We start from the raw sequence: 15,596 nt of genomic DNA on the forward strand, positions 1-15,596 counted from the left end.
ATATTTTCTGCTTGACCTGAGAGCTCTGGAATTTGGCTATAATATTCCTAGGAGTTTTCTTTTTGGGATTTCTTTCTGGAGGTGATTGGTGGATTCTTTCAATTTCTATTTTAGCTTCTTCTTCTAGAATTTCAGGGCAATTTTCCCTGAGAATAACTTGGAAGATGGTGTCTAAGCTCTTTCCTTGATCATGGTTTTCTGGTAGACCAATAATTTTCAAATGATCTCTCCTGGACCTATTTTCCAGGTTGGCAGTTTTTCCCAGAAGTTATTTCACAATGCCCTCTATTTTTTTATTCATTTGGATTTGCTTTATTATGTCTTGGTTTCTCATAAAGTCACTGGCTTCCATTTGTTCAATCCTAATTCTTAGGCAATTATTTTCATCAGAGAACTTTTGTACCTCCTTTTCCATTTGACTTTTCAAGCTGTTGACTTTTTTCTCATGTCTTTCCTGCATCACCCTCATTTCTCTTTCCATTTTTTCCTCTACCTCTCTAATTTTATCTTCAAAGTCCTTTTTGAGCACCTCTATGGCCTGAGACCAATTTGTATTTTTCTTGGAAGCTTTAGATATAGGGGCCCTGATGTTGACATCTTCCTCTGAGGGTGCCCCTTGGTCTTCCTTGTTACTGAGGAAACTTTCTATGGTCTCCACTTTTCTCTGTCGGCTCATCTTGCCTTTCTTTTACTAGACTTTTAGCTCCTTAAAGTGGGACACTGTTTCCAGGCTGTAGTATCCCAAGCTTAAGATGTCCCAGGTGGTATGATTTAAGGAGAATCAGGTTCTTCACTCACCAGGCCTGTTTCCTGGTCCTAGATGACCCCAGACCAACTTGCCAATCAACCAGCTTTGTGTGTTGTAGTTGTTAGCTCCAACGAGCCTATGCCCCTCCCCCACCTGGGCCACTGCTACTCGAGCCTACCACCTGGTTCTTAGTAGGGGTGTAAAATCCAAGTTCTGCCTTAGCACCAGCATAGACCCCTGTAGTCTCTCCCCTGCCCAGGGCTCAGCTCACTCACCAGACTGTGAGTTTAGTTCCATACGACACTAGTGCTGCAGCTGATTCAGAGGCTCTGGGGGTCTCCTTCTCTAGTGAGGACTTCCTGAGACTGGATCTGTGTCAGGGTGACTGTGGGGTTGGGTCCAACTCCTGTATCAGCACAGAAGCTCCCTCCTTCTGACCTTCCAAGCCATTCTTGGTTAGAAAATGATTTCAGTACATTCTTCTGTGAGTTTTGCTCAGGATCACTTCTTCTAACACTGTAGGTGATTATGAGAATTCCTTTTTTTGGGGGAGTTATTATTAACCCATAAAGACAAAATCACATAGACTTTTAGATTGTAAAGATGCATGTTTCTTATCAGAGCGAGATGATTTTTCCAAAACCACAAGTAAGTTTCTGCCTTAATTGTGGTAGATGTTAGCAAATTTCCCTTCATAAACCCTTACTGTGTACATTTTCTACTTGTATGAATGTGCATTGTTTAACAAATCACATGTTTCTTTTCCTTCCTTCCTTCCTTCCTTCCTTCCTTCCTTCCTTCCTTCCTTCCTTCCTTCCTTCCTTCCTTCCTTCCTTCCTTCCTTCCTTCCTTCCTTCCTTCCTTCCTTCCTTCCTTCCTTCCTTCCTTCCTTCCTTCCTTCCTTCCTTCCTTCCTTCCTTCCTTTCTTTCTTTCTTTCTTTCTTATTTGCTGGGGCAATGAGGGTTAAGTGCTTGCCCAGGGTCACACAGCTAGTAAGTGTTAAGTGTCTGAGGCAGGATTTGAACTCAGGTCCTCCTGACTCCAGGGCCAGTGCTTTATCCACTGAGCCACCAACCTGCCCACAGGTTCTTTTGTTTTCAAGGAAAGAATGAAGTCCAGAGGATAGTAAATGCAGAACATGCTTTGACTGCACAAGGCTATAGAAACACCCTACTTTAAGTGAAACCCAGTGCAATATTGGAAGATTTTGTATTCACCAAAAAGATAAATTGTAGAATGATTGTTTGCTTCACTCTGGGACATTTTTACTTTCCAAGCTGTTTTGCTGTAATCTTCCCCTGAAAACAGTTAGCTATAGAATAAACCATGAAGCATGTAGTTCTCTCTTCTGGCCTCCCTGTTGGCCCTCAGAAGCCATGTTGCATTCATTTTAGCTAATTGCTAGCATAATCTTCTTGATAAAGCAAGTGAATATCTACTGAGCACCTAGTATCAGCCAGGCACTGAAATATAAACACAAAAGTGACACAATTCTGTGCCTTTAAGGTGCTTCCCAAGCCTGAGGTTACCAGACCTTATCAAGAGGTTCTGTGACAAGAACCCCCTTCCCCATTGTCCTTTACAAGTCCCAGCTCTCGAGGAGATAGATTTTCCTTGAAGTCCCTGGCCTCAAGGAGTCTGGCATTTAATTGGAGAGATAAGCATGTAGGAAACAATTTAGAAATTGTAAAAAACACAATAAATTAATAATTCACAGTACTATTGCTGTCTGTGAACATAATTAAGAGACCAGTGAATGCTGTAGATAGGTGGGAAAAGTTGCGTGTAGGAAATCTTCGATCTCAAAATATGGGCAGAATTCTGATAGAGTATCTTTAACTTTTTGTTTCAGTAATTATTCTAAACACAACTAAATAGTTCTGAATAACATTCATTGCAGATCTCTTTGATTTCCATCCTTGGGCAAATATCAAAGCCGTCATTACTGTAACACAATTTATATTATTTCTCTTTTACTGTTAGAATTTCATTTATTATTCCTCCCAATTACCATGTGAATTGTGGGGAGGATTTTTGATCATCGTAAAAAAATGTTTCCCAAATGTGTTTTTCCTCATTATAGGTATCAGATAAATGAATCACAGTTTAACACTACTGCATTCTTTTGTATTAAAATGTTGCATGGAAAATGAAAGATAATAATTGTTTACATAATACACATATAGGTATACATATATGTATACAATACGTATATAGGTATGTGTGTATATATAAGTATATATGTACTTATATATGCAAGAGAGGAAACATTCCTAATATATGTTTATATACACATACACATACACATATGACAGCTGGGTGGCACAGCAGATAAAGCACTAGCCCTGGAGTCAGGAAGACTCTCCCTGACTTCAAATCTGGCCTCAGACACTTACTAGTTGTGTGACCCTGGGTAAGTCACTTAACCCTTTTTGCTTCAGTGTCTTCATCTGTAAAATGAGCTGGAGAAGGAAATGACAAACCACTCTAGTATCTTTGCCAAAAAAAAACATCCAAATGGGGTAAAGAAGAATTGAATGTGACTGAAAAGCATCTGAAAAACATACACACATATATGTAATATACATATAGGTGTAAGGTATATTTATATATCAATGTATATACACACACTCATACATATGTTATCAATGTGGCATTTAATAAATATTGATTTGCTATGTGTACACATATACATGCATGTATATGCACGCACAATGCACATATACATACACATACATATACATATACACGTGTGTCTATATAAAAGGTGTTAAAACTTCATTAACATTTTAGAGACATCCTGTACACAAAGACTTTGCCATACACAAAACACTTTTCACAACAATTCTATGATGTTCTAAGTATTATTATATATAAAGATAATGAAAACGAAACAACTCTGAGATGTGATATTTCCTAAGGTCACATGGCTAGTAAGGGTTTGGCATCCATGGGACCTTAGGCAAGTCACTCACTATTCTGTGCCTTGGATTTCCTCATCTGTTAGACTAGGGAGTTGGCTTGGATGAACCCTGAGATCCCCATCAGATTTATTTACATTGATGATCCCTGTGTATCTGAAACTACAGGTAGATCTTCTCATTCCAAGTCCATGCTATTTCCACAATACTAAGTTGTCTTGCTATAGTTTCTGGAAATTTATATTTGTTGTATTTCATCAATATTAAGAAGTTAAATACTTTAAAAGTATACTGTAATAGTATGAACTGCCTTTAAAATTAATAATGGAATATATATAACTGCAAAACCTTTGTGCATAGCTGAACAACTCACAGCCACCATTGATCAAAATACACTTTTATTCCATAACTGTCCAGAATGAAAGGCATTTAACTAATGCCAATCAGTTAGTCTGTGAATATTAAGTAAGCACCTACTATTTGTCAGCCATTGTTCTAAGAGCTAGGGATACAAAGACAAAGAGGAGTTCCCATTCTAATGAGGGAAACAAGATGCCAGTAACTACATAGATATAAAAATAGAGAAATAGAAGGCACTCTCAGAGGGAAGAGACTTTGGGGGAGGTAAAGATACCAGGTAAGGCATCCTGCAGAATTTAGGATTTGATCTGATTCTTGAAGGAAGCCAAGGAAACTAGGACTAAGTAGGAAGTAAAGAGAGCATTCTACAAGGGAATACGTGGAGTTTGAAGGACTATCATGTGCAAGGAGACTAGTGTTGATAGATTATGGAATGTGTGCAGGGGGAGGGAGAGAACGGGGGGACCAAGCAAAAGAAGACTGGAAAGGTAGAAAAAGACCAGCTTATGAAGAGCTTTGAATGCCAAATAAGGAACTTTACATTTAATTAAGGGGAAATGTGGAGCCACCAGAGCTTTTTGAGTAGTCAGAGTGACACAGCGAGACCTGTACTTTAGAAAAGTCACTCTGACAGCTAAGTGGAGGACAGATTGGAACAGGGAGACACCTGAGGTAGGGATGTCAAAGCTTTTGAAACAGTCCAGGCAAACGGTGATGAGGAACTGAACTATCATGGTAGCTAAGTGAGTGGAAAGAAGGCATAAATGAAAAATGCTGCAAAGGTAAAAACCAGATTTGGCAAAGGATTGGATATGTGTAGTGAGTGCAAGTAAGGAGTCAAGGAAAATGCCACCATTTCTAGCCTTGGGTGACTGGGAGGGTAATAGTGCCCTTGACAGGAAAAGGGAAGTTGGAAAGAGAATTGGCTTTAGGGGAAAAGATAATGGGTTCTGTTTTGAGATGCCTATGGGACATCCAATTTGGTGCTGAAATACAAACTGGGAATCCTGTGATTTAAAGCCCTAGAGAAACAGTGTCAGCTCCTACTACATCTGTATAGCATTCAGTTATGGAATAGACCTGTGTGGGTTGACATTTTATAGATTATTCATCTGCTTATGATGAAAAAGGTTATGCTTTTTCTTTTGAAATAGGCTATTATTACAAGTGATTTAATGTACTATTGGTGGAGCAGTCAATTAGTCTAGTCATTATGGAAAGCCATTTGGGGTTATCCCCCTAAAATTACTTAACTGTACATATGCTTTGACCCAACAATACCAGTACTAGGTCTCAAAAAAACTCAAAAAAAAAAGCTCATATATGTATAAGAATATTTATAGCAGTATTTTTTTTTTTGTAATGGCAAAAACCAAGAGGGTGCCCATCAGTTTGGAGAATGGTAAAGTTATAATATATAGATGTATTAGAATACTTACCATGCTATAGGAAATGATGAAGGGGCTGGTTTCAGAGAAATCTGAGGAGACTTGTATGAACTGATGAAAAGTAAAGTGAATAGAACCAGAAAAACAATTTATACAATGACAACATTGTGAAGACAGCTTTGAAAGACTTAAGGACCCTGGTCAGTGTGATGACTCATGCTACTCAGCTCCTGACAGAGAAATAAGATGAACTTAAGTTGCAGAACGAGATGTACATTTTTGGACATGGTCAATGTGAAATGTGTTTTATTTGACTATACACAGTTGTTACAAAGGTTTTATTTTCCCCAGTGGGGGAGATATTAAAAGAAGAGATAATAAATGCTTGTTAATTGAACAAATAAGATCATTTTAAAAAGTAACCTGTTAGTGACTCCAACGTCACGCCCATATGACACTGGTCAAAAGCTTCTTTTAAATCTTGCTAGAAATTGACTTTCTGTCTTGTCTACAGATAGGTAGGCAGAACTGTTTGTCACTATTCAACATGAGATCATAGATATAGAACTGGAAGAGAACATAGAGACCTATTTTAGCCACCTAATTTTATAGACAAAGAATCTGAGAATACAGAAAGATAAAATGATTTTCCCAAAGTTATAATGTTTTCAGAGGAGGTGTCTTCTTTCTTGTATGATTCCTGTGTGATACATGGGCTCCTTTAATGCCCATGATTAGAAAGGAAGAGTGATTCAATTCATGAATTGTTATTCTTTTCACACCTATCATTAAAGTGAATAATTTGTTAAAGTAAGGTATAAATATGCCTTGATTAGAGATCTAAATCCATGAACACCTTGACCAAAGTGTTGGGTCCTTGTGGTAAAAATGAAATGCTTAGGGATATCTGAAATATTTCCCTTTTCTCATAGGTATTCAATCAAGATAGCCTAGAGCAAATAACTACTTAGCTATTGATAAAATAATTATAATAACCTAATTTTTAAAATTTTCAAAAAAAAAGCATTTGATCTTCTTGACCATATAATGGATACCCTACCCAGGATTATAAGAAGAGATAGTGACAGAGCCATGGGCTAGAACCCAGATCTCCTGAATGCTTCTTGGTCCAACCCTTTTCTATGGAGTAACCATAGTGCTCTTATGACTGCCAGTTCAGATTTTTCTTTTCTAAATGATGAACAAATGAGGAAACTAGGCTTTTAAGGACATTTGTTGTCCTACAAAGTGGAGCATAGCAGGATCCAGTTTTTTAAAAAAATCTCTTTGTTTCCTGAATAGCTTTCATGTAGGCCTTGGATAACTAGAGCTTCAAATTCTGAGTATGTTCTATTGTTTCTCCCTTGTAGAATGAAGATTCCTGGAATTACGTGGCTCCTCCTCTTCCAGTGAAATGCATCAGATACTTGCCACTCCTAGAGGACTTGTTTGGTGTTGAAGATCAATAATGCTGTCAGTATAGGCCACCTGCTTTGAAATTAGTGTTTTTGCTTCATCGGGGTTACCCGGATGAATATGATTTCCTTTAAAATGACAAAACCAATGACCTATATTATATTGAACTTCAATCCTAAATTCCAGTGTAAAAGTATAGTTAATCTATTTTTGTCATTTCTGAATTTTGAAATGTTGCGTTGTTGTGACACTGGAACTAATAAAAGTATCATTTAATGACACTCTAACACCTTCATCATGTGTATGACATGAATGCTCCGCTCTTCTGAATCTCTGTAGAGGTATGGAAATGACCTTGGAATTCTGAAGGCAAGCAAAGTAGAGGCCCTGGCAGCTCCTTCCAAGCTGGAACAGACTGTAGATTTGTGGGACAGTTGGCCTTTAGCAGGAACTTGCAAACAGCCCAGCAGGGGAATTTGGACCAGCTAAGCACGTTAACTAGGACGAGAAAAAAGCTCGCTCAGTCACTAAGTAATTTGAGGAGTTTCCAAGCAACCTCCTGTTATAGGGGATGGGCAATTGTTTGGAGACACCTTCTCACGGCATGCAAGCATACTCATTGGTGTTGTAATGATTGAGTTTCAGAGACTAGAACTTTCTCCAAATGAATGACCCACTCCCTGTGAGCTTTAAAAGTAGCCTGTGAGACCCAATGTGGTCCTTTCTCACTCTTATTCTTTAGAACGCCGCTTTGTCTTGCAGGATTGGACCTTGTGCATCAGAGCCCAGAGCCTTGGAGAGGGGTCCTGCCTAAAATGTAGATTATATCTGGGGGTGGGGGTGGTTGTCTAGCATCTGATGGATTGATTTCAATAAACCCCAAGTGCCACATGTTGGGGGCTTGTCTGTATAATCAGTAAACTAATCAATGATAACTAGGATTTACATAGCACTATAAGGTTTGAAAAGCACTTTGTTCTTTAATATTCTCTCATTAGATCCTTGTTAAGAAAAATCCTGTGAAATAGTTGCTATTATTAACTCATTTTATGGAAAAGAAACTTTAAACTGAGACTGAATTAATTGACTTGTTTAACATGACACAGTAAGTATCTGAGGCAGGATTGTGAACTTAAATTCTTATGACTCCAAGTCCAAAATGCCATCCTGGACTACTTAGTTGCCTACCTAAGCAGATAGGACAACTTGTCCTATCATAACATGTCTGAGTAGATTATCCTTATGGACTCCAGGTTCATAAGAAGGGATCTTTACCAGATGACTTTAGAACTGAGTTCTTTCCCTTTTGGAGAGGATTCTTAAATTTATTATTACTATTATTGTCGTTGTTGTTGTTGTTATTGGTGGTATGGTGGTATTGTTGTTATTATGATGATGATGATTACCAGAGAAAGTTCCTATGAACCCTAATTCATCCCAAATTTCATTTCAAGATACTCAATGTGCTTCAAAGACCTGTTTAAACAGTTTTTGTACAGGGTTTCCATTTTGGTTTTCTCTATAGAAATCTTTTGGAGAAATTTTCCTGATCCCAAGTCCTAACTCACTAATGGGATAGCTCTAAACAGCAGTCAGTGAAGGTGTGATGAGAAAGGGTTGGTAGGAGTCTAAGCCACAGGGTGGTAGTTTGAGTCTTAGGGACACCCCAGGAAAAAGGAACTCACCAGAATGATGAAGCTTTGCTTGAATTGTAATGCCAAGTTAAGAAATACAACCCTCCCCCCCCCAAAAAAAAAAGAAAAGAAAAAAACAACCCTATGGTTAAGTGCTAGCCTCCAGTCCAAGGCTGCACAAGTAACCAGAAGCCTATGGGCACTCAGGAAGTGGTTCTGTTAGAAAAGCCTAGTTAAGCACAAAACTTGGAAACCTGACAATGAAAGAGATGCTCCAAGGAATCCTGAAACCTGGAGTTCTGTGTACCCACCCAGGGCCAGAAAGCTCCCTTAAGAAAACTCCAGGGCAGCCTTCTGACCCCAGCCATGACGATGGGAACTCACAAAGCTGAGATCTGAATTGCAGTGATCAGACTGGGATACCACAGGGGCTTCTGAAAGTTTGAAGCATATAGATCTATGGAGCTCCTCAGAGCCTTGTAATATTCAGAGCCTTACACCTGGAGAAGCAAACCTGCAATGACTGAATTCCAAGCTCAGATACACCAGGGGAAGTAAAAGACAGATGCAAGAGACCAAATAATGTAGATCAAGGCCTATCATTTTCCTACAGTCTCATCTAATTGTACAAGTGAAGTCAGTCTAGCTGTAATAGAAATAGCCAATTCAGGAAGTAGGGATGGAACTATTAATAAATGGAACAGCACAGGAACAGCAAAGAAATTTTATGGCTCCAAGAACATACAAGACTTGAACCAAAAAGAAGAGAATAATTCTACAATAACTACGAACAGAATCTGAGAACAAGGAAAATTAGTCTGTCCCACAAGGAGTAGAAGAATTCATGGAAAAACAAGAACAAGAAGAGACTTTTTAAAAAAAAATGAAATAAGAGCTCTGGATCAAATGATTGGAAGAAGAAAACAAAAGCTTAATATAGAAAGTTGTAAACTTTACCCGATTAATGTACTCCCCCCAAATTAGAATGTATCCAACACATGTAAATGATTCCATGAAGAAATATTAGAACAAATAAAAAGACTGAAACTATAGAAGAAAATGTAGGCTGTCTACTATCAAAAGCAATAAAACAGGAAAAATAAATCAAAGAAAAATAATTAAAGAATCACTACCATTTTATGAAATAGAAGACTTATAAGAGATCTTGATGAAAAGACTAAAACTGAGTTAAAAGCTTGAAATGTAAACATAAGAGTCAAAAGAAATCTAGAGAGATAAATCATTTAGAGTAAATGGAAGGAGTAATGGTAATACATTTGGTAATATGATGGTAATATATTTGCATTCTAATGTGGGGCAAGAAATAAGTATCTCTTCAGAAACTTCAAGGGTTATAGAGAGAGGCAAATAAGATAGAGGGCCTGGGTGTGACTTTATTCTAATTTGATTATCCTGAGGAGAAAAGAAAATCCTAGAGAAGAAAGGATAAAGCAGGAGGGAGAACATATTATCTCATATAATTGGGGGCTTGACAAAAAATGTATGCAAACATAAAGGAAGGGGTCTGGGAAGAAAGTATTACGTGAATTTCACTTTCATCTACATTAGTAAAAGGAAGGTTTATCACACAATATGTAAATTCAATAGGGAAGCAGGGATATTGAGAGGGGAGAAAAGAGTTTAAGAGGGAGGGTAGAATTGGAAAGAAATGAGTCATAAGGAAAACTAACTTCAACTTTGGAGGGTGAACCATGAAGAAAAGATTAAAAGTAAAGGATAAGAACCTTTGGCAGTTTGGACTCAGGGAAGAGACAAAGGATAGAGGAACAGAAGTGAATTGCTTTAATTTCTTTTTGCTAACTTCTTTTTCTTAAAGAGACAGTCAGGGGCAATGATAGGAAAAAAAGAATAGGAGGACAGGATACAGGAAAATATATAATTAATCATCAGAACTATAAATAGAAATGGGAAGAATACACCAACAAAATGGAAGAGTATAGCAAGATGGGTTAGAAAGCAGAATTCGTTAAGATGATATTTACAAAAAATGGATACATTGACACATCAAGATTCAGAGCTGGGATGCATTCTGGAGTGCCTCAGATGGATTTTAAAATAATAGGGAAAAAGGCAGGGGTAGCAATCATGATCTCAGAAAAAGAAATGGTAGCTAAAAGATAAAAAGGAAAACTACGGTTAAAATTGCCATAGCGATGGATAAATATCAATAATATATGACATATAATATGTATATATGTGTATTATATAGAGATATAGACATATATGCCTATATATCTAACACATTTATAGCACATCTAAGTGTTTATTGTTTATATACATATATGTGCACTGAATGGCATAGTATCTAAATGCTTAAAGGAAAGTTAATAAAATTATAGAGAAAAAACTAAAACAATAATAATTGAGAGCTTTAACATACCGTATTCCTTTAGACTTAGACACTTCTAGCAAAAAATAAACAAGGAATAAGTTAAATATTCAAATAGAATTGTTAAAAGTTAGAGACGATAAATCTATGGTAATTGTTAAATCAGAATTAAATGTTTCTCAGCTGTGCATGGGCACTTTTAAAATTCTGTTCATATGTTATAATCAAGAAACCTCACAAATGAATGCAGAAAAGTATACATATTAAAATCCTTTAGTGACTATACTGCAATAAAATTACATTTAACAAATTAAATTAACATTTAATTGGAGAGAAAATTATTTAATCCTAATAATTGTTATTTAAAAACAAATCATAAAAATAATACATAATTTCATCAAAGAAAATTACCACAATATGACAATATACAAAATTGTGTGGGATATAGCTAAAGTAGCCTTTAGGGGAAATTTTAGATCATTTAAAAAAGTTCATCAACAAAAGAGAAAGGACAGTCTAATGGATTAGACATGCAACTAAAAAAAAATTAAATTATAAAATGCAAGAATGAAAATAAGTCAACTAAACACCAAAATAGAAATTCTGAAAATCAAATAAGAGATTAACAAAAAAGCACCAAAATAATGATAAATAAACTGATAAATAAATAAAAATAACTGATAAATAAACCTAGGAGCTATTTTTTTTAATGTATAAGGTATTTTATTTTTTCCGTTACATGTAAAGATAGTTCTCAACTTTTGTTTATACAAGCTTGGAGCTATTTTTTAAAAAGAACATAACTAATAAACAAGAACAGGAAAAATAATATTATTAAGAGATGCAAGAAAAAAGCTTTTGTCAAAATATAACACCCATTACTATTTTTAAAAACCACTGAAAAGCACAGGAATTAAAAGACCTTTCCTTATCATGATAAATCATATCTATTTAAAACTGACAGTCAATATAGGAATGATTGCTAGAGAGTTTTCCCCCTTTTCTCTTTTACATGATTATGATTGTTAACTGTTTCCCTCCATCCTATTCCCTTCCCCATGATATTTACTCTATTATCTATCTTCTTTCACCCTATCCCTCTTCAAAAGGGATTTGCTTCTGTCTGTCTTCTCCCCCAATCTGCTCTCCCTTCTTTTTTTTTGAAGGATTTTATTTTATTTTGTTTTTTTAGATTTTTTTACGTTATTTTTTCAGTATTTTATTATTTTCTGGTTACATATAAGGAGAGTTTTCAACATTTGTTTTCATAGGATTTTCAGTTCCAAATTTTTCTACCATCCTCCCTTCCCTCTCTCCTCCCCAGGACAGAAAGCAATCTAATATAGGTTATATATGTGCAATCACATTAAAAATATTTCTGCATTATTCATATTGTGACAGAAGAGTCAGAGCACAAGGGAATTTAAAAAAAAAACCCAAAAGTAGAAAGAGTATGGTTCAATCTGTATTCCTAAACCACAGTTGTTGTTTTTTTCTGGATGTTGGGAACATTTTCTATTATGAAGTTCTTTGAAATTGTTTTGGACCATTGCATTACTAAAAAGAGCCAAGTCTGTTACCATTGTTCATCATACAATGCTGCTGTTACTGTATACGATGTTCTCCTGGTTCTGCTCCTCTCAGTCAGCATCAGTTCATGTAAGTCCTTCCAGGTCTTTCTGAACTCTCCCTGCTCATCATTACTTTTCACATTGATTTTTTTAAAACTTTGTGTTCTAAATTTTCTTCTTCCATCCCTCCTTATCCCTCCCTATGAAATCCAGCAATTTAATATGTCATACATGTGCAGTTATGCAAAACATCTTCTCATTAGTCAGGTTGTGAAAGAAAATAGACAAAATACCTTTAGAAAGAGGAGCTAACCAATAAAATTATACTTCAATCTGTATTCTGATATCATCAGTTCTATCTCTATTGATGGTTTGCATTTTTCATACATCCTTCTGATAGCATCCTGCTCATCACTTCTTTCACAGTTACTATTGTTAACTATATTACCCTCCATTTTAATCCCTCCCCTTGATAGTTACTCTATTATCTATCTTCCTTCATCCTATCCCTCCTTGAAAGTGTTTTGCTTCTTACTGCCCTCTCCCCCAATCTGCTTTACCTTCCATTGCCTCCCCGTTCTTATCCCCTTCCCCTCCCACTTTCCCACTAGGCAAGATATAATACTATCCCTTCTTGAGTGTGTAAATCGGTCCCTCTTTGAGTCAATTCTGATGAGAATTAGGTTCACTCACTGCCCTGCTCCTTCCCTATCTTCTCTCTACTCCATAAGCTTTTTCTTATATCTTTTATGTGAACTACTTTTTGCCCTCCCTTCTTTTGCCCCTCCCTATAGAGTTTTCTAATAATCTCTAGGCTAAAGCGAGAAAGTCTACCATGACTATTATTTGATATAGCTCTAGAAATGCTATCTATAGGAATGAGATAAGAAAAAAATAGAACAAAGGTAAACAAAACTATATATATATATATTTTTTTTTTTTGTAAATGATTTGCTTGATGGTCTATTTAGAGAAAACTAGAAAGTCAACTAAAATTAATTGAAACAAGTATTCCAGCAATATAGCAAAATATAAAATACAATCAATAAAAAATTAACCTTTCTATAAATTACCAACAAAACTCAGATGAGACAGAAAAAAACTATTAAAAATAACTACTACCTATATAAAATGTCCATGACTACAAAAGCATATGAAAGAACTATATGAATTAAACTATAAAATACTCTACAGAAATAAAGAACTTGCTAATTAGAGATATATTAGCTGCTCATGGTTTTATTGTTATAAAATGACAATATTATCTCAATGTGCAGAATTACTGTAATAACAATCAATTCATACAGGTATCACTTTATTTTTGTTTGTTTGTTTTTTGTGGGGCAATGAGGGTTAAGTGACTTGCCCAGCTAGTAAGTGTCAAGTGTTTGAGGCCAGATTTGAAGTCAGTTCCTCCTGAATTCAGGGCCGGTGCTTTACCTACTACACCACCTAGCTGCCCCCAGGTATCACTTTATAAATATAATTATTTCTTAAAATCTGATTGCCTGTCACTTTAGGAAGTGGGAGGGGAAGGAGGGATAGAATTTGGAACTCAAAACTTTAAATAAAAAGGTTTATTATTATTTTAAATAAATAAATACATATAATTATATTTTAAAATAGAAAATAAATATTAATATATAATAAAATTATATTTTATAATTATATATCATATAATTATTAAAAACAGTACCAAAATTCATCTTAAGGAATCTCAAAGAAAATGGAAATTTTTTTAAGTCAGAAAGAATAAGGCCTAGCAGCACCAGATCTCAGACCATATTACACAGCAGTTACAAAAAAACCCAACTATTTGGTACCGTTTAAAAATAGAAAAATTGATCAGTAGAATAGTTATATAAGATATAGAAAGAAGCAAATGAACATAATAGCTTAGTATTCAATAAACCCCCAACCCCCCAGCTCTTAAGTTAAATAGTATTCAACAAATTCAACTTTTGTGAAAACTGGAATATAGTCTGGCAGAAGTGAGATTTAAATGAACATTCACGGATATACCACAATAAAAAAACACATGGATATTTCATTTAGATATGAGGCTTACTTCATAAAGAACTTAGAGGGGAAAAAAAACCTTTGCGACGATGGATGGAAGAATTTTTAATCAAACAAGGGATAGAAGGGATCACAGAAGGGGCAGCTAGGTGGCACGGTGGATAGAGCACCGGCCCTGGATTCAGGAGTACCTGAGTTCAAAACCGGCCTCAGACACTTACCACTTACTAGCTGTGTGACCCTGGGCAAGTCACTTAACCCCAATTGCCTCACTAAAAAAACAAAACCAAAAAAAAAAAAAAAAAAAGAAGGGATCACAGAAGATAAAACATGCTTCTTATGTAAAAATGAAAAGCACAAACAAAATGAAGACAAAGGTAAAATGGAAGGAGTTCATTATCTGAGCATAGTGTTACACACCTGTCACATACCAACTATTATGGAAGGTGAGACTATTAGGTCTCTTGAGTTTGAGAGTTCTGAGCATCAGTGAGGCGAAGCGTCTAAGGCATCTGTCCTATATTTGCTATTAGTATGGTGAACAGGTTGCCAGAAGAGAAAGAAATCAGACCATGTCAGAAACATAGCAGGCCAAAGTTCCAGTGCCAAACAAGGTGGGACTAGGATTATGATTAGCCCTTGCTAATTCCAATCTGGGCAAATTAGAGAGCTGCTATTCAGTCATTTTTCAGTTAATTCCAACTCTTCCTGACGCCATTTCAGGTTTTCTTGGCAAAGATTCTGAGTGATGTACCATTTCCTTCTCCAGCTCATTTTACAGATGAGGAAACTGAGACAACCATAGTTAAGTGATTTGCCCAGGGTCACACAGCTAGTCAGCATCTGAGGCCAGATTTGAACTCATGAATATGAATCTTCCTGACTCCAGTCCTGTCACTCTATCTAGCTGCCCCAAGTTTTAGAACATAGTTCTAAAAAACAAAAACAGACACAGAAGTTGACTGGGGGAAAAAATCTTTGCAGTAAAGTTTCTGTGATAAAAAATCTGATATCCAAGATATGTAGGGATCAGATTCAAATGTATAAGAACGAGAGCCACTTTCCAGAAGATAAATTGTTGAGGTTATAAAGAGCTAGTTCTCAAGGAAAGAAACCCAAGTTATCAATAGCCAGTAGACAATAGGCTCCAAATCACTAACAATAAGAGAAATGCAAATAAAAACAATT

At 36.0% G+C, this 15,596-nt stretch overlaps 1 protein-coding gene across 1 annotated transcript in view; it reads left to right on the forward strand.

Moving 5' to 3' along the window:
* The window catches only part of EFHC2 (EF-hand domain containing 2), a 231,934-nt gene extending 224,568 nt beyond the window's left edge, over positions 1 to 7,366 (forward strand). Inside the window, exon 15 of the mRNA XM_043996895.1 lies at positions 6,789 to 7,366. Within this exon, the coding sequence (XP_043852830.1) occupies positions 6,789 to 6,887 (99 nt within the window). The 3' untranslated portion in view covers positions 6,888 to 7,366. The remainder of the gene's footprint in view (positions 1 to 6,788) is intronic.
* Positions 7,367 to 15,596: the final 8,230 nt, after the last annotated feature.

This window comes from Dromiciops gliroides, chromosome 3 (assembly GCF_019393635.1).
Source record: "Dromiciops gliroides isolate mDroGli1 chromosome 3, mDroGli1.pri, whole genome shotgun sequence".
NCBI lineage: Eukaryota > Metazoa > Chordata > Mammalia > Microbiotheria > Microbiotheriidae > Dromiciops > Dromiciops gliroides.